Here is a 20622-nt window from a genome sequence, read left to right on the forward strand (position 1 = left end):
CACAATGTAACTCCAAGTCAATCACACTTCTGTGAAATCAAACTGTCCACTTAGGAAGCAACGCTGATTGACAATACATTTCACATGCTGTTGTGCAAATGGAATAGACAACAGGTGGAAATTATAGGCAATTAGCAAGACACCCCCAATAAAGGAGTGGTTCTGCAGGTGGGGACCACAGACCACTTCTCAGTTCCTATGCTTCCTGGCTGATGTTTTGGTCACTTTTGAATGCTGGCGGTGCTTTCACTCTAGTGGTAGCATGAGACGGAGTCTACAACCCACACAAGTGGCTCAGGTAGTGCAGCTCATCCAGGATGGCACATCAATGCGAGCTGTGGCAAGAAGGTTTGCTGTGTCTGTCAGCGTAGTGTCCAGAGCATGGACGCGCTACCAGGAGACAGGCCAGTACATCAGGAGACGTGGAGGAGGCCGTAGGAGGGCAACAACCCAGCAGCAGGACCGCTACCTCCGCCTTTGTACAAGGAGGAGCAGGAGGAGCACTGCCAGAGCCCTGCAAAATGACCTCCAGCAGGCCACAAATGTGCATGTGTCTGCTCAAACGGTCAGAAACAGACTCCATGAGGGTGGTATGAGGGCCCAACGTCCACAGGTGGGGGTTGTGCTTACAGCCCAACACCGTGCAGGACGTTTGGCATTTGCCAGATAACACCAAGATTGGCAAATTCGCCACTGGCGCCCTGTGCTCTTCACAGATGAAAGCAGGTTCACACTGAGCACGTGACAGACGTGACAGAGTCTGGAGACGCCGTGGAGAACGTTCTGCTGCCTGCAACATCCTCCAGCATGACCGGTTTGGCGGTGGGTCAGTCATGGTGTGGGGTGGCATTTCTTTGGGGGGCCGCACAGCCCTCCATGTGCTCGCCAGAGGTAGCCTGACTACCATTAGGTACCGAGATGAGATCCTCAGACCCCTTGTGAGACAATATGCTGGTGCGGTTGGCCCTGGGTTCCTTCTAATGCAAGACAATGCTAGACCTCATGTGGCAGGAGTGTGTCAGCAGTTCCTGCAAGAGGAAGGCATTGATGCTATGGACTGGCCCGCCGTTCCCCAGACCTGAATCCAATTGAGCACATCTGGGACATCATGTCTCGCTCCATCCACCAACACCACGTTGCATCAGACTGTCCAGGAGTTGGCGGATGCTTTTGTCCAGGTCTGGGAGGAGATCCCTCAGGAGACCATCCACCACCTCATCAGGAGCATGCCCAGGCGTTGTAGGGAGGTCATACAGGCACGTGGAGGCCACACACACTACTGAACCTCATTTTGACTTGTTTTAAGGACATTACATCAAAGTTGGATCAGCCTGTATTGTGGTTTTCCACTTTAATTTTGAGTGTGACTCCAAATCCAGACCTCCATGGTTTGATAAATTGGATTTCCATTGATTCTTTTTGTGTGATTTTGTTGTCAGCACATTCAACTATGTAAAGAAAAAAGTATTTAATAAGATTATTTCTTTCATTCAGATCTAGGATGTGTTGTTTAAGTGTTCCCTTTATTTTTTTGAGCAGTATATTTTGTCTTGCCCATTCACCATCTGAATGGCACAAATACACAATCCATGTCTCAAGGCTTAAAAACCCTTCTTTAACTTGTCTCCTCCCCTTCCTCAACACAGATTGATGTGGATTTAACAAGTGACATCAGTAAGGGATCATAGCTTTCAGCTGGTCAGTCTGTCATGGAAAGAGCAGGTGTTCCTAATGTTTTGTACACTCAGTGTAGGCTATTACTAAATCAGAAAATATGAACAGACTATGTAATGTAGCTTGTAAGTGGAGAACGTTCCGACCTGCTTTTAGAACTAAGTATCTCTAATAAGCCAACTCAGGTTACCTTCTGTGACTCTGCAAACTCTGTTCAATCGTTCATTTCGCAGAGCGGTAGATGAAATTCATTAAGCAAACAGATATTGCTTTATTACAAGCTGAATGATTAGCCTCATATATCATGCCACGCCACCACTAGTCACCAGGCTAGACAGAGCCTTGGGTACACTAAGTCAATGTCCTGGCCTTGTGTTTCCATCCCTGGGAGTGGCTCTAGCATTGAGTCTGTTCACTAGCCTGTTACCAGCTCCTATGGTCCTTGAGTTGGCAAGATGGCACCATCAGGATTTGTTGGGTGTACTATATACATTCACTTGTGGGGCCTAGTCTTATTTATCATGTTGATATTATAGACACCTACTGGTTTTGGACTGTGATGGATTGTACAACTAGATCACGCTTGTGATGACAATCTGGAATAATAGAATTAGCCTCGCAGGCAGCCTCGGGAGAAAAGGGATTCCTCAAAGGGGAAATAAGAGGAGAATAAACATTGAATCCTGACCCATGTTCTTGCCCTGGGTGGAATGGGGGGGGGGAAAACACCTTTTAAGGGCTCAGCACTTTCACTTGCGTGAAGTTTTGTTTCCCCTGTCACATTCCCCAGACTGGTTTATTTCTGTGGGGTAACTAGTAGCAGAAAGGATCCCCTGTCTGTGAGTTGTGGTGCTAGTCAGTTTAACTGGGAGTTACCCATAGCAGTGGCCCAGTCGGTCTTGCTCCAAACATTTGTTATTCACTTGGTAATTATACTTCTCTATAATTTCTCTGGTCAAAGGGCACTGGCTGACTCTTGCACAACTGCCCTGTGTGTGTGTGTGTGTGTGTGTGTGTGTTCTTTCACTGACGTTGCTTGTCTTTCCTCTCCCCATCTCATGTTTGCTTATTTCCTATGATAAGAATAAAGGCCAGAAACAATGTTTATTCAGCTCCATGCTGTGTTTATTTACACTATTTCAAGAAGGGTTCCTAGAGTGAGTGTTGTTAATGGCCATGGCATGGTGGTAGAATAGACTAATGCCTGCTGGGACCCAAATACAGATCAGACAAGCAGAACAGCCATGGGTCTGTAGGTCGGATACAGCCGGTTGCACTGGTGTTGTTATCACCTCTATTAGACTGGCTTCTGTAGTAGTTTACCTGCTCACTAAACAAGAGAATTTGCACATTCTTGACAGAAAACTGAGTGTATTCTGTTCTGAAATATATTTGATCTAGGTGGTATTCTGGCCAGGTAATGTCATAATTCATAAAGGACTGATAACATAGGCCTTTTTTGTAATGAAGAACTGTAAGGGTTATTTGTATCTGTCTGTTAGGACATTGTCTGTAGAGCTTCGTCTTCCCTCAGTTTCTTCCTCTGTCCTACCAACCATTGCTCTTCAATACTGGTCTGGGAGGTGCTACATGTTTAGATCAAGCCTTTGGAAAAACCTGTCTATAGCCAAAAAGCATTGTAGTTTACTGTACTATATAGTGAGTATATAAAACATTAAGAACACCTGCTCTTTCCATAACATAGACTGACCAGGTGAATCCAGGTGAAATCTATGATCCCTTGTTGATGTCACTTATTAAAGCCACTTCAATCAGTGTAGATGAGGGGGAGGAGACAGGTTAAATAAGGATTTTTAAGCCTTGAGACAATTGAGACATGGATTGTGTATGTGTGCCATTCAGAGGGTGAATGGGCAAGACAAAAGATTTAAGTGCCTTTGAACGGGGTATGGTAGTATGTGCCAGGCGCACCGGTTTGTGTTAAACCCAGCAGCATTGCAGTTCTTTTCACACTCAACAGTTTCCCATTTGTATCAAGAATGGTCCACCACCCAAAGGACATCCAGCCAACTTCAAATCGAATCAAATCAAACTTTATTTGTCACATGCGCCGAATACAAGTGTAGACCTTACCGTGAAATGCTTACTTACAAGCCCTTAACCAACAGTCCAGTTCAAGAAGAGTTAAGAAAATATTTACCAAATAAACTAAAGTAACACAATAAAATAACAATAATGAGGCTATATACAGGGGTACCGGTACCGAGTCAATGTGATGGGGTACAGGTTAGTGGAGGTAATTTGTACATGTAGGTAGGGGTGAAGTGACTATGCATAGATAATAAACAGCGAGTAGCAGCAGTGTACAAAACAAATGGGGGGGTCAATGTAAATAGTCCGGTGGCCATTTGATGAATTGTTCAGCAGTCTTAAGGCTTGGGGGTAGAAGCTGTTAAGGAGCCTTTTGTTCTAGACTTGACGCTCCGGTATCGCTTGCCGTGCGGTAGCAGAGAAAACAGTCTATGACTTGGGTGACTGGAGTCTCTGACAATGTTTTGGGCTTTCCTCGGACACCGCCTAGTATATAGGTCCTGGATGGCAGGAAGCTTGGCCCCAGTGATGTACTGGGCTGTACACACAACTCAATATTAAGATGTTCCTAATGTTTGGTATACTCAGGGACTCATTCAGACATTTAGTTCTCATCCTCGTCATACTTGAGGACTGTCATGTGTAGATAAGCCTATTCCATAGGATTAGTCAAAGTTTAGACCTGAGTTTATGCATTTGTTTAGTTCAATGATCTGAGGAGTCACACCTAAAGGTTACTACAAGCTTCACTCTGTCAATCTACGTGGGTGAAGTGGGATTTTTGGAGTAGGGGACACCTTTTGGTAACATGATATCCTCGCCGGTCCCACTCTCATTCCCAATGGGGGGATGGCAAAGTGTGTGTGTGTGTGTGTGTGCTTTAGCCTGGCTTGCCGGTGTAACCTAAAACATTATCCCAGTTCATGCTGCTTGTGTATTCATTCCCATATCAACTAAAAATAGAACCTCGTCATGTTTTGGTCAGGCAGAAAAAAGCACATGGCGAGTTAGTTGGCTACAGCAGGTTCTACCATTTCACAATAGTCCGTAAATACTAGTTATTACTTCTAAACAAAATACCTTTTTGGATGGATTCTTGTTGTTTGGTTTACTGTTTGAACATTGGTTGAGATTATATTTGGTAATCAATGCAAAATGGTCTACTTTGATGAACAGCCTATAGATCAGATCAGGGAACAAAGCGACAACACTGCTCCTACAGCTGTGGAAGGAATGAAGCACGGTGGCGCAATTTTCAAGTCGTAAAAAAGCATGTTGAGTGCCAGAGCGGAGCCTCACATTTGTGACGAAAAACGACATTGCAACACTTCGAATCTTGCATCTGCGTAGAGCTTGTACTGTAGTAAGCTTAAATCTCTTAACCCAGAAACTCTCTGATGTATGTGTACATAATGCACACCTAAGCATATGAGCTTAACCTATATGACACAAGCTTTTACTTACTCATGTCTTTTCTTGTTGACAAGAATTGTTCATAGTAATTCATAAAACCTGTTTTAAATAGTTTGTTTAGCGTGGCAGCCGGAAGAGGGATGCCTCACGCTCCAGCGACGTTTCCCATGTAACAACAGTCTGTATTATTGAATAGGATCTCTATGGTCTGTGTGAACTGTGAAGTGTTGCTGTTATTGTCTCTGAGCTGTAATGTAATACAGTATGTGCTTTAAGCCTAACTCTCCTATCTGTCTGTGTGTCTCTCTGTCCTGCAGCGTGGGTGGGCTCCCTGTCCATGGGGATGATTTTCTTCTGTTCTCCCATCGTCAGCATCTTCACAGACCTGCTGGGCTGCAGGGTGACCGCCGTGGGCGGAGCCGCCGTGGGCCTGGTGGGACTGCTGGCCAGCTCTTTCGTCACGTCAGTACTTCTATAGCTACACTCTTTCATCAACCATTCTTATGTGTTGTGTTGAAATGTTGTCGGGTGTGTTGGGGACTTCTTATACTAAAGTCCTTACACGTGTGTGTGCGTGTGTGATAACAAGATAAAGGGCCTACTGCAGTTAAGGGTTGGTCTCCCGTCATCCCTTTCTAATCATCTCATGTGATGGTACACTACCAAACTCAGCCATTTAGTCTATGTTAATACACACAACAGTACCTTGACTGCGCAGAAATACAGTGCACAATAGTTTCTGTTGAAACTTCCAACACCTAACATAGCATTAAATATTGCTTATAAGCAAACAATGTTCTGCACCTGGCCAGTGTAATAATACAGTCAGCTCAGTCAGTATCTTGATGCCCTTCAAATAACACTTAGAAAACCCTCTGGGTTGTCCTACAGATGTAGGATCTTAATTCGATCACCCTGTTGCAGAAATAACTTTCCATTTTAAAACTGGTAGTGTATTTGAGGTTTAAAAAGGCTTAAGTTTCCGCTTTGAAATCTGACTCGTTTTTTCCTTATGAAAAATGTATCAACCGCTACAAAAATGTCAATTTAATTATAATACACATCATTAATATTTCATGTTATTGCTGCAGGACTATTTTCCTGCTGTAGCAAAATGGCTCAAATTAAGATCCTACTTCTGCATATCCAGACTCATGATAGTCTAAAATGAGTGAACAAAGATCACCAGGGTACAGTAGAAGCAGTGGTGTAAAGTACTTAAGTGAAAATACTTTAAAGTACTACTAAAGTTGTTTTTTGGGGTATCTGTACTCTACTATTTATATTTTTTACAACTTTTACTTCACTACATTCCTAAAGAAAATAATGCTCTTTTTACTCCATACATTTTCCTTGACACCCCAAAAACTCATTACTTTTTGAATGCTTAGCAGGACTAGAAAATGGTCCAATTCACACACTCATCAAGAGAACATCCCTGGCTGACTCACTAAACACAAATGCTTTGTAAATTATGTGCCCTTGGCTATCCGTAAAATAAATACAAAACTGGAATAGTGCCATTAGGTTTTTTTAATATAATTAATACTTTTACTTTTGATACTTCAGTATATTTAAAACCAAATACTTTTAGACTTTTACTCAAGTAGTATTTTACTTGGTGACTTTCACTTTTACTTGAGTCGTTTTCTATTAAGGTATATTTTATTGTTACTGAAGTATGACAATTGCATACTTTTCCACCACTGAGTAGAAGTACTGGGAAAGGATCATTAAAGGTCGGGCCATAAATGAATAAGCTGTGTGTTATCTGGTATCAGCCCTGTAGTGGTGTGAAGTGAGTAAACATTAGAGCTCTTGTCTTGATGACTGTAGCACTCTGAGAGACCTGCCATTAGCTCTAACCTGGCTTGGCTTGGCCTAGAAGCAGCTCCAGCTCACCCCTGACCTCCCTCGCTCATCTATTTATCCAGAATTAGCTTTGTGCTAACGGTAACCCTCCTACAGTCCAGCCTGCTGTTGGCTCACAGAGGACTGGGTGGTAAACAAACACACATGGCTGACATTACTCAGTCAGCATAGTACACACACCCTGGGAGTGAGGCTGTAACTGATACCCTCCAGGTGTTGGAAGTTGAACCAAGCCAGCAAGTCTAGTTTGTTTTCCAAACTAGACTTAAATGAGTCAGACATGAGAACTTGTTGAGCTAGCTCCTCTATGGAGTCAAGTTCTTCAAACGTGTTTTTCTTTGTGTAAACTTTAAGCAGCTGTAAACATAAACTTGACCTCGCATCCTGTCCGGTCTCTCCTCTCTGACCCCGCAGGACCCTGGGTCCCATGTACTTCACCTACGGCATCGTGTTCGCCACGGGCTGCTCCTTCGCCTACCAGCCCAGCCTGGTGATCCTGGGACACTACTTCAAGAAGCGCCTGGGCCTTGTCAACGGCATCGTGACGGCCGGCAGCTCTGCGTTCACCGTCACCCTGCCCTTCGTCCTGTCCGGCCTGCTGGAGAAGGTGGGCCTGCAGAACACCATGAGGGTCCTCAGCATCCTCATGTTCATCCTCATGCTGGCTGGGTTAACCTACACTCCCCTGCTGCCCAAGCCTGTCAACAGCAATAAGCCAGGCAGCCGCTGCCCGCCCATGAGCAAGTTGTTCAACGTCAGCATCTGGAAGTCTCTGGGCTACCGGATCTGGGTCTTCGGCATCCCTGCAGCCCTCTACGGATACTTTGTGCCTTACGTCCACCTGGTGAGTGGTTTCGTTTCTCATGGGGGAATCTTTGATGTGAACTGTGTGTGTTGGTGTTTCATACTCAGGTCTCTGTGTTAAAGGTTACTGACATTTAGAAACGCACCATAGAGATGTGGCAGTGTGGAACATGTGGGGTTGATTTCACAGGAGGTTGGTGGCACCTTAATTGGGGAGGACGGGCCTGTGGTAATGGCTAGAGCGGAACATGTGGAATGGTATCAAACATGGTTTTCATGTGTTCGATGTCATTCCATTTTCTCCGTTCCGGACATTATTATGAGCCGTCCTCCCCCCAGCAGCCTCTCCAGCAGACACGGTCCATCATTCTTAATATCTCCCTTCATCATGTGTTTTGGACATTGGGTCTGGGTAACTCAGTTAGCAGTAATCAGGGTCAATAGATCTTCACAAACACAGATACAAAACACATTAGTATCAAGTGTTACTAGTGTGAAAGGTGAGGAGAGGGGCCTGCACCTCGACTATGAAGTGCTTCATGCCTGTGACATGCTGTCTGGGCTAAATACAGTATGGCTGTGTGTGTGAACTTGAGTTACTGTGTGGTCTCATTGAACTGTATGACAGTTGCTTTTAAGCACCTCTCCTGACCTTTTTGGCCGTTCTAGAAATATTATTCTCAGTTCGACTGAGTATTGTTTCACATTTAATCATAAGCATCTATTTTTCTTTTCATTGAATATCAACATTTGAAATGCTGCTATGATCTCGGCTTATCAAGTTTAGACACACGCATCAATCGATGATTTTCTGTCAGCTTATTTAACTTTTTTTTTTCTCTCTTTAAATGGGAGTACAAAGATATATAAAATACAAGCACTGCTTACGTATCATACTGGACTGTTAATCTGTGGTGCCTTTCACATTCTTAGATAACTGATGAAGTCTGAACAGTAGCACATCAGGCTCAGCCGATATTATACTGTACATAGCATGAGACTCCCCAGATTCCAGACAGAAGATATCTAAATCTAGATTTTTCACTCCATTCCTAACAGTTTCTAAATGTGCTACAAGTTGTTTGGATGCGTACCAGTCGCACTATTTTATAGCGATGCCTTACACTAGATGCATTAGTTGTGTGGTCTGTGGAGAGTCGGGTTGGGAGGTTTGATCTGGGGGGAGTAAAAATAGTCCCGTTTCAGCCGAGGCAAAGTAACATAAACACAGGTCTTATTATTCCAGTATTGAGTACAATTTATAGGAAGAAAAAAATACAATATGGATGGAAAAATCTGAGGGGAGGGAAGGGTCGAGGGGTCAGTAGGCCACTGTTTACTTGGAGGAGATGACTTTGTTTTTGGAGGGAGGTCACTTTCTCCTGGGGAAGGCCCTCCATGTTTTCCTAACACTTCTCCAGTGTCTGCTACACGTCTGGGACACCGCTGGGCCCTGTCGGTGTCCATCCCCAGCCCCTCTGTCACCAGAACCATCAGGAAGAAAGGGGAACCCAGGGGTGAAAGGCTGGATTGTTCACCTTACAGGAAGGGAAAGCTCACCTTTGTGTGCAGGGACTAACAGAGCTGCCCGCTAAGCCTAGTGGGATATGCTAGCTGTTCTGTTTTTCCTCCCTCTGCTCTGGTCAAAGTGCCACAGTGCCACAGTGTTTGTTTGTGCGTGCAAGTCGTACTCGCAGGTACTATTCCCCCTTATCTGAAGCCAAGCCCGTTCCCATCAGCTCAAGATTGTGGGAGTCTAAAGTCCTGCAGAAGCTTTCCCTCACTCTATTCCAGGTATTTCACATATTGGAGGATTAGATAATGTCTTTCATGTACGACTGTGTTTGTAGAGATCAAAGGGAAAGGCATTTCCAGGGACAAGTTCACTCTTGTTGCTGCATGTCCAATGTTGAATCTATTTGCCAGGGATGCCTCAGCGCTGCCTGGATAATATTGGGGTGCAAAACAAAAGGGCAGGCAGTAGAAGATCCAGTCAGTGCATGGATTGTATTACAGTTTTTGACAATTGCTTCCACATGATTTCTGAAACTATGGCTCCTTTTCTCTAAACTCTACACACAAAACCCCAAAACGTCACAGATCTCTTGCAAACCCAAACACTTAAAATAGTTTTGAATTAACTATTTTCAAACTGGTGTTTTTGCATGAAAACGCTACACACAAACCATCAAATGATTAGCTCTTATACACGCCAACTACACACGGATGTGACACATGTAAAACACTACTATCTCGTGTCTTTTGCATGTTGAGTGTTCAGTGGAGTCCACGGCAGTTTGTCATAGCACTCACACATACATGTATGTGCACAAATATACAGTATGTATGCATATTCAGTATATGTTTACACTGTAATCTGACATGCAAGGGGGGGAATAAAATCTATTTCTTTCTCAAAACATTGTATTTTCAGCCAGATTTCAGGATGAACAGTAACAGACAAAACAAATACAGTGGAAGAGAAACAATTTGGCTTGTCCTCTTCCTCCTCCTTGTCCACATCCCCCTCTTCCTCTAACTCTCTCTCCAAAATTGGCCTCCATTGTTGTACAAACCAAGAAAGCCAACCTGAAGCCTATTTATAGTGCTCAAGTTGTGATTTCTAAGTGGAGGAATTGGCTATGTGTTTTCACACGTGATCACTGGGTGTAGGTAATCGGTAAATGAGTGTGGCATTTGGAATGGCAGCGTTTTCCAAACGAAACACAAGACCTGTTACTTTTGAATGATGTGTCTAATGTAGAGAACTGTGTTTTTTACAATTGAAAGCTGAGTGTAAAGCAGATGTGCTTGCAGTGTTGCAGACTTGGTCTGAAGATTAGGTGTTGTGAAAAACTAAGGTACAGTGTCACAGTGCAGGTTAGCTTTCTCTCAGTGCTTCCTAATTACAGCAAATTATGAAAAATGTTCATCAAATTAGAAGGTTTATTCAGCATTTCCATTGATGTTGGATTTGCACCACTGTGATAGTCACACTCACTGGTGAGAGTTTTAACTCCCACCACTTTGACAACAAACAAACCCATTTAGGTTGTTTTAAATTACGCACCCTGGTGCTGGAGAGAGTCTGGTGTTGAAAGAGTTCTAATAAAGCTCTTGGAAAGAATGAGGGGGAGTGTTGTTGTCTGGCTGAGCTGCAGGTGGAATTAGTTTAGCAAGAACAGAGCAGATCTGTGGAGCTCTCAATGGCCATGTTTGTGTATATTGGTTTGAAAGAGTAGTTTGGGGGTGTGTGTGTGTGTGCGCAGAGTGGAGAGAGTGTCATTGATGATGATGGTTGTGTTTGTTTGTCTGTGCGTGCGTCAGAGTGCAGTGACGCCGTTGTGGTGTTTGTATGCCTGTGCCTTGATCGTGCTGTGTTGGAGATGGTGTGTGTGTGCCTTGGTCGTGCTGTGTTGGAGATGGTGTGTGTGTGTGTGTGTGCCTTGGTCGTGCTGTGTTGGAGATGGTGTGTGTGTGTGTGTGCCTTGGTCGTGCTGTGTTGGAGATGGTGTGTGTGCCTTGGTCGTGCTGTGTTGGAGATGGTGTGTGTGTGCGTGCCTTGGTCGTGCTGGAGATGGTGTGTGTGTGTGTGTGCGTGCCTTGGTCGTGCTGGAGATGGTGTGTGTGTGTGCCTTGGTTGTGCTGTGTTGGAGATGGTGTGTGTGTGTGTGTGGATGGTCCATGTTCCCGACAGGTGCACCTGGCGGGTGGTAAGTCGGTAAGCAGTAGGTCACATGGTCAGCCCATGTGCCACAATACTACGGAATATGTGATCTCAGACAGGGACACAATTAGAGGCTTCGTCTCAAATGGTACCCTATTCCCTATATAGTGCACTACGTTTGACCAGGACCCATAGGGCTCTTGTCAAAGTAGTGCAGTACACTACATGGCCAAAAGTATGTGGACACATGCTCTTCGAACATCTCATTCCAAAATCATGGGCATTAATATGGAGTTGGTCCCTCCTTTGCTGCTATAACAGCCTCCACTCTTCTGGGAAGGCTTTCCACTAATTGTTGGAACATTGCATTTACATTTAAGTCATTTAGCAGACGCTCTTATCCAGAGCGACTTACAAATTGGTGCATTCACCTTATGATATCCAGTGGAACAACCACTTTACAATAGTGCATCTAAATCTTTTGGGGGGGGGGGGGGGTAGAAGGATTACTTTATCCTATCCCAGGTATTCCTTAAAGAGGTGGGGTTTCAGGTGTCTCCGGAAGGTGGTGATTGACTCCGCTGTCCTGGCGTCGTGAGGGAGCTTGTTCCACCATTGGGGTGCCAGAGCTGCGAACAGTTTTGACTGGGCTGAGCGGGAACTGTGCTTCCTCAGAGGTAGGGAGGCGAGCAGGCCAGAGGTGGATGAACGCAGTGCCCTTGTTTGGGTGTAGGGCCTGATCAGAGCCTGAAGGTACGGAGGTGCCGTTCCCCTCACAGCTCCGTAGGCAAGCACCATGGACTTGTAGCGGATGCGAGCTTCAACTGGAAGCCAGTGGAGAGAGCGGAGGAGCGGGGTGACGTGAGAGAACTTGGGAAGGTTGAACACCAGACGGGCTGCGGCGTTCTGGATGAGTTGTAGGGGTTTAATGGCACAGGCAGGGAGCCCAGCCAACAGCGAGTTGCAGTAATCCAGACGGGAGATGACAAGTGCCTGGACTAGGACCTGCGCCGCTTCCTGTGTGAGGCAGGGTCGTACTCTGCGAATGTTGTAGAGCATGAACCTACAGGATCGGGTCACCGCCTTGATGTTAGTGGAGAACAACAGGGTGTTGTCCAGGGTCACGCCAAGGTTCTTAGCACTCTGGGAGGAGGACACAAGGGAGTTGTCAACCGTGATGGTGAGATCATGGAACGGGCAGTCCTTCCCCGGGAGGAAGAGCAGCTCCGTCTTGCCAAGGTTCAGCTTGAGGTGGTGAGCAGTCATCCACACTGATATGTCTGCCAGACATGCAGAGATGCGATTCGCCACCTGGTTATCAGAAGGGCGAAAGGAGAAGATTAATTGTGTGTCGTCTGCGTAGCAATGATAGGAGAGACCATGTGAGGATATGACCGAGCCAAGTGACTTGGTGTATAGTGAGAATAGGAGAGGGCCTAGAACAGAGCCCTGGGGGACACCAGTGGTGAGAGCACGTGGTGCGGAGACAGATTCTCGCCACGCCACCTGGTAGGAGCGACCTGTCAGGTAGGACGCAATCCAAGCGTGGGCCGCGCCGGAGATGCCCAGCTCGGAGAGGGTGGAGAGGAGGATCTGATGGTTCACAGTATCAAAGGCAGCAGATAGGTCTAGAAGGATGAGAGCAGAGGAGAGAGAGTTAGCTTTAGCAGTGAGCATTAGTGAGGTTGGGCACTGATGTTGGGTAATTAGGCCTGGCTCGCAGTCGGTGTTCCAATTCATCCCTAAGGTGTTCGATGGGTGGATCTCACTTTGTGCACAGGTGCATTGTCATGCTGAAACAGGAAAGGGCCTTCCCATAACTGTTGCCACAAAGTTGGAATCGTCTAGAACAGTGGTTCCCAAACCTTTTATGGTCCCGTACCCCTTCAAACATTCAACCTCCAGCTGTGTACCCCCTCTAGCACCAGGGTCAGCGCACTCTCAATTATTGTTTTTTGTCATCCATTGTAAGCCTGCCACATATGATACATTTATTAAACATAAGAATGAGTGTGAGTGTGTCACAACCCGACTTGTGGGAAGCGATAAAGAGCTCTTATAGGATCAGGGCACAAGTAATAATAATATAATACTTTTGCTCTTTATTTAACCATCTTACATATAAAACCTTATTTGTTAATCAAGAATTGTGAATAACTCACCACAGGTTAATGAGAAGGGTGTGCTTGAAAGGATGAACATAACTCTGCAATGTTGGGTTGTATTGGAGAGAGTCTCAAGTCTTAAATCATTTTCCACACAGTCTGTGCCTGTATTTAGTTGTTTTCATGCTAGTGAGGGACGAGAATCCACTCTCACATAGGTACGTGGTTGCAAAGGGCATCAGTGTCTTAACAGCGCGATTTTCCAATGCAGGAAGGATACTCCAATCCAGAAATCTGGCAGTGGCTTCAGATTTGAAATTACATTTTCACAGAACCGCTTGTTGCAATTTCAATTGTTCAGATATCTGTAAGTGGATTAGAGGCAGGACATGAAAGGGATAACGAATCCAGTTGTTTGTGTCATCCGTTTCGGGAAAGTGCCTGTGTAATTGTGCACCCAACTCACTCAGGTGCTTCGCTATATCACATTTGACATTGTCCGTAAGCCTGAGTTCACTTGCACACAAAAAATCATACAATGATGGAAAGACCTGTGTGTTGTCCTTGTTAATGCAGACAGAGAAGAGCTCCAACTTCTTAATCATAGCCTCAATTTTGTCCCACACATTGAATATAGTTGTGGAGAGTCCCTGTAATCCTAGATTCAGATCATTCAGGGGAGAAAAAACATCACCCAGATAGACCAGTCGTGTGAGAAACTCATCATCATGCAAGCGGTCAGACAAGTGAAAATTATGGTCAGTAAAGAAAGCTTTAAAACCTGTTGTGGATAGGGGGCAGTATTTTCAATGCCGGATAAAAAAAACGTACCCGATTTAGTCAGGTTACTACTCTTGCCCAGAAACTAGAATATGCATATAATTTGTAGATTAGGATAGTAAACACTAATGCTTCTAAAACTGTTTGAATGGTGTCTGTGAGTATAACAGAACTCATATGGCAGGCAAAAACCTGAGAAGATTCCATGCAGGAAGTGGCCTGTCTGACAATTTGTGGTCCTTCTGTTGCATCTCTATTGAAATTACAGCTGTTACGTGACACTTTCTAAGGCTTCCATTGGCTCTCTAAAGCCTTCAGAAAGCGGAATGACGCGTCTCCTGTCTCTGGGCAGATAACAGGAGCAGAGTTTGTAAGTGGTCTGCCTGGGGACAGAGAGACTGGAGATGCGCATTCACGAGACCTCACCATTTTTTTCTTTCCCTCTTTGAATGAATACAACGTTGTCCGGTTGGAATATTATCGCTATTTTACAAGAAAAATAGCATAAAAATGTATTTTAAACAGAGTTTGACATGCTTCTAAGTACGGTAATGGAATATTTTGAAATTGTTTGTCACGAAATGCGCTCGCGCGTTACCCTTTGGATAGTGACCTGAACGCACAAACAAAACGGAGGTATTTGGATATAACTATGGATTATTTGGAACCAAAACAACATTTGTTGTTGAAGTAGAAGCCCTGGGAGTGCATTCTGACAAAGAACAGCAAAGGTAATCCAATTTTTCTAATAGTAATTCTGAGTTTAGGTTGCCCCGACGTTGGCGGGTGTCTGAATAGCTAGCCTGTGATGGCTGAGCCATGTACTCAGAATATTGCAAAATGTGCTTTCTCCGAAAAGCTATTTTAAAATCTGACATAGCGGTTGCATAAAGGAGTTCTGTATCTATAATTCTTGAAATAATTTGTATTTTGTCAACGTTTATAATTTAGTAAATTCACCGGAGTTTTTCAGTGGGTATGCTAGTTCTGAACATCACATGCTAATATAAAAAGCTGGTTTTTGATATAAATATGAACTTGATTGAACAAAACATGCATGTATTGTATAACATAATGTCCTAGGAGTGTCATCTGATGAAGATCAAAGGTTAGTGCTGCATTTAGCTGTGGTTTGGGTTTTTGTGACATATATGCTTGCTTTGAAAATGGCTGTGTGACTATTTTTGGCTGTGTACTCTCCTGACATAATCTAATGTTTTGCTTTCGCTGTAAAGCCTTTTTGAAATCAGACAATGTGGTTAGATTAACGAGAGTCTTATCTTTCAAATGGTGTAAAATAGTCATATGTTTGAGAAATTGAAGTTATAGCATTTAAGGTTTTTGTATTTCGCGCCACGCTCTACCATTGGATATTTGGTGAGGCGTTATGCTAGCGGAACGTCTGTCCTCAACATTAAGCTCGTCTCTTAATTTTAAAAAAGTGTCAATAATTTGCCCCTTGATAACCAGCACACTTCTGTATGTTGTAAAAGTGTTGTGGTCGCTGCCCATATCACTGCATAGTGCAGAAAATACACGAGAGTTCAGGGGTCTTGCTTTAACAAAGTTAACCATTTTCACTGTGGTGTCCAAGACGTCTTTCAAGCTCTCAGGCATTCCCTTGGCAGCAAGAGTCTCTCGGTGGATGCTGCAGTGTACCCAAGTGGTGTCGAGATCAACTGCTTGCATGCGCGTTACCACTCCACTATGTCTCCTTGTCATGGCTTTTGCACCATCAGTACAGATACCAACATGAGCAGCAGCTACATTTGGCTACATACGGACCGTTTGTGGAATTCCCACGAGAGGGTAACGGTTAATGGGATTGATGTTCATTATTTGACTAGGCTACCTGTATTTGACATTGTGCGATTCATCACTCCAGAGAACGCTCCAGAGTCCAATGGCGGCGAGCTTTACACCACTCCAGCCGACACTTGGCATTGCGCATGGTGATCTTAGGTTTGCTCGGCCATGGAAACCCATTTCATGACGCTCCCAACGAGCAGTTCTTATGCTGACGTTGCTTCCAGAGGCAGTTTGGAACTCGGTAGTGAGTGTTGCAACCTAGAACAGACGATTTTTACACGCTACGCTCTTCAGCACTCGACAGTCCCGTTCTGTGAGCTTGTGTGGCCTACTACTTCGTGGCTGAGCTGTTGTTGCTCCTAGATGTTTCCACTTCACAATAACAGCACATACAGTTGACCGGGGCAGGTCCAACAGGGCAGAAATTTGACGAACTGACCTGTTGGAAAGGTGGCATCCTATGACGGTGCCGCGTTGAAAGTCACTGAGCTCTTCAGTAAGGCCATTCTACTGCCAATGTTTGTCTATGGAGATTGGCTGTCTGCTCGATTTTATACACCTGTCAGCAACAGGTGTGGCTGAAATGGCCTAATCCACTAATTTGAAGGGGTGTCCACATACTTATGTATGTATGTATGTATGTATGTATGTATGTGTGTATATATATATATATATTTATTTATTTATTTATTTATATTTATTTTACTTACTAGAGAACCCAACGCCAACCTATTATATATAATAGGATGCCCACTGGTTGGCGTTGGGTTTTGGGCTGGTTGGGTTTTGGGCTGGTTGGCGTTGGGTTCTGGGCTGGTTGGCATGGGTTCTGGGCTGGTTGGCGTTGGGTTCTCTAAGTAAAGGGTAGGTAGATGACCCAGCAGTGTTTAAGGCCCAGGTTCTGCTGGGTAGTATAATAGACAAACAGCAGGGAGTGGGACACCCTGTGGACTGGAGGAATGTTGTCTGTGGGCTTTAGAACTATAGCCCCGTGAAACCAGACTGACCACTGAGCTTACGTTTTGTTTCACTTGATACGTGAAGTGAAACAAAATGTGAGCTCGCAAGATCAGGCTGGCTTAATGAGACTACTAGGTTATACAATGGAATATAAAAATTGGCACAAAAAATAGACATTTGGGCATCACAAATTCTTCCGCTTAAAAGGTCACTAGTATGTGTCTGTGCCATCTTCGTAGCCGATGAGTTCAGACTGTCAATATACCTGACCAGATGTACAGCTAACTGACAAAATAATGGAAACACTTGAGTAAATGAGGTGTACAAAGTGTATTGAAAGCAGGTGGTTACTTAAGGAATGAACATCCCATCATGCTTAGGGTCATATACAAATGCTGGGTAGGCCATTATTTTGGCTACCATGGCTATTCCCTCATAGGATGACGATTCCCCCATCCACAGGGCATGAGTGGTCAATGGTTTGATGAGCATGAAAATGATGTAAACCATATGCCATGGCCGTCTTAGTCACCAGATCTCAACCCAATGGAACACTTATGGGAGATTCTGGAATGGCGCCTGAGAGAGCTTTATCCACCACCATCAACAAAACACCAAATTATAGAATTTCTTGTGGAGAATGATGCCACATCCCTCCAATAGAGTTCCAGAATCTATGCCAAGGTGCATTGAAGCTGTTCTCTGTAGTGGTGGCCCAACACCCTTTATGTTGGTGTTTCCTTTATTTTGGCAGTTACATGTAGGCTATCATGTGACTTAGGGTGCTAGCCCAGGGTGAGAATGCCCTGTCACCCCGTGCACATTCCGACTGGAACGTAATTCTCTTGTTATGCACTTCTCTCTACGCGTATTCTGACCTTGCTATTCACCCAATATTTAGTTTTTTTTAATTTTAAGAACTAATTCTTATTTACAGTGATGGCCTACCTCAGCCAAACCCTCCCCTAACCCTGATGACGCTGGGCCAATTGTGCACCGCCCTATGGGACTCCCGATCACGGCCGGTTGTGATACAGCCCTGGATCGAACCAGGGTCTGTAGTGACGTCTTAGACCACTGCGCCACTTGGGGTGGAGATTTTAAAAATGAAGGTGTGTCTACAGCTACGCTATACAAACCTTGACTTAATTCCACCACTTTTACACATGATGAATAAGGTGGGGCAACCTGTGGGTTTCAAGTGGAACAACAGCAACTTTATTTTTCCTATAGAAATAACACTCATTCTCCATGCACTGATTTACACATTGATCAAATCTAGGTAAATTAGTATGCTGTTTGGATAAGGAGATTTGTAAATATGAATGACAATTGTTAAAGATCTATGTTACCTTATGATTGCTGGAGACAAATCATATGGCAGCAAAGTGAAGCATATCTACATATCACCTTTTCCACAGGGCAGTTTATGAAATGCCGGCCTTATAACCTGGGATGAAGTTTGGAGACCCAAGCTATAAACTTCTGTAGCCATGCACAAATGACAGTATAGCGCCAAACCTACCGAGTTGATTTATGATTTCTAGAATCTTTTAATTATATGCCCACTTTTCACTGTATTTTTTTTACAATTTGTATCCTGTTAAATATTAGCCACTATCGGTAGCCACCTTCAGTTATACCCAAACAGGCTACATTTATAACTGTCACTTTAGTGTTACCGTCCTTACATTTTGAATCATTCCATTACATCGTTAGTGTACCTTTTACTCTGTCACGTTGGTGTGGTTGTTCCTGAGGATCGCTAGCAATAGTGGATCATATTTGGGACATGTAGCCTATTTGAATCATTATGGAACACAGACCATACGTAGCAGTTCAAAAGTGAGAGGCTGGCGATATGATTTATAGGGCGACTGTTCAACCCATATTGAATGAACACTTCACCTTCCAGTAGTTCAGGGATTGAACAACTGAATATGACAACTTTCAGGATGAATCAAACCGCTGTATTTTGGATTCACCAATATAGTGCGTAAAGGCTCTCAAACCCTGTTTTTTATTATTCAGAAATACTTTCCTAACACTAAATTTGAGTATTTTTAAATGTACCAATTGGTGCTGAAAAGGAGATGAATATGCACGTTTACATGGATCCCTAATATTCTGAACCATTTTCTACATATAGTCTGGTGAGTCTGTCAAATTCTAATTAAAGGTACACCAAATTTAAAGGGATGGCCTTAGATAAATGTACTTGAAAGATTAGTGGAATCTGCGTGTGTAGCTGGACAGGTAGGATGACTGACAGTGAGGGTGAACAGGTGGTCACGGGTCAGGTGACAGAGGAATGGATGAGACTGAGGCAGGAATTCCTTTAACCATAGTGGTATATTTACTGAGTAGTCTGTGCTGCATAACAAAGGAAACAGAATAACGTGTATCCAATCAAATCCATCAAAGATCTAATCATAACAATCATTCATTATTTACATCATTTAGGGAATTCAACAATCCAGTTCATTAAGTCAATAGGAATCGTCGGTGAGCAATTTAGGCTCGTAACTATTTATCATAAATCATGAAAGAATAATACAAACAGTGATCGGTTATTCAATCTATAAACACCATTAGTTGGATATCAGAGCCGATCAGTTCAACAAACAATTACTTTCTTATTTCACCCTTTCAAGTGTCTTCATGTGTACACGGAATTTCATTACATATTAACTATACCAATTGCATAATTGTCCTATTATGATCCGTAGGGCCGTGATCATTGACCATTTACATTAGACAAAATGTTTGAAGCGTGCGCTCCAAGCCACGCGATAATAACTTCAAACAACAACTGATGGCCCACTCTCCCGATCGCAACAGATAGTTCAGATGAAAGGTAACAGAGTCGGTGGACTTACGTGGATTCATGGACGCACAGAACTTCTGGATTTGACAGAGTGAAGGAAGAGAAAGCAGCGCGATCAGGCGATGGTGATCTGTCGGATATTTCCACCTGACCTAATTAAAGCGCCCCTGGTCCAGCTGAGTAAGTGGCAATGAATTAAAGGATTATTCCACCAACTCCATGGGCTTTTTCTACAGTACTGATAAACCTAACCCTAATTGTGACACTAAAATAGCATTTTAGGGTTTGTTTTGAGTTTGTCTGATACTGTAAATTAGAGATGAAGCCAAGATTCTTTAGAACATACTGTTGGAAGCCCAAATTCCTTAAACTAGTCAAGATACATGGGCAAAATATGAGCGCTCCATATTGGCCTACTCCATTGTGGTGTTTATGACTGGTAAGGAAAGCACAGGACAGGCCTTGAACATGTAAACCCTTTAACCTCCATTTCCATAGCATAGGCCCACAGGGAACACAATGCCGGCCATAATCCTGACCAGACTGACCAACTCACTCACTCACTTAATCAATCCTGGGCCCATATGGTGTTTCTCTGAAAGGTCATGTCCCCAGGGGGGCGTGACTGACTGGATGAGGTGTGTGTTTCACAGCTGCTC

The 20622-nt window shown here is 44.0% G+C and overlaps 1 protein-coding gene across 1 annotated transcript in view; it reads left to right on the forward strand.

The window, feature by feature from the left end:
• Positions 1-20622, forward strand: part of LOC115174896 (monocarboxylate transporter 10) — a 62270-nt gene that overhangs the window by 33925 nt on the left and 7723 nt on the right. Inside the window, exons 2-3 of the mRNA XM_029733900.1 lie at positions 5457-5601; positions 7426-7855. Coding sequence (XP_029589760.1) covers positions 5457-5601; positions 7426-7855 — 575 coding nt within the window. The remainder of the gene's footprint in view (positions 1-5456; positions 5602-7425; positions 7856-20622) is intronic.

This window comes from Salmo trutta, chromosome 35, assembly GCF_901001165.1.
Source record: "Salmo trutta chromosome 35, fSalTru1.1, whole genome shotgun sequence".
In the NCBI taxonomy this organism is placed as follows: domain Eukaryota; kingdom Metazoa; phylum Chordata; class Actinopteri; order Salmoniformes; family Salmonidae; genus Salmo; species Salmo trutta.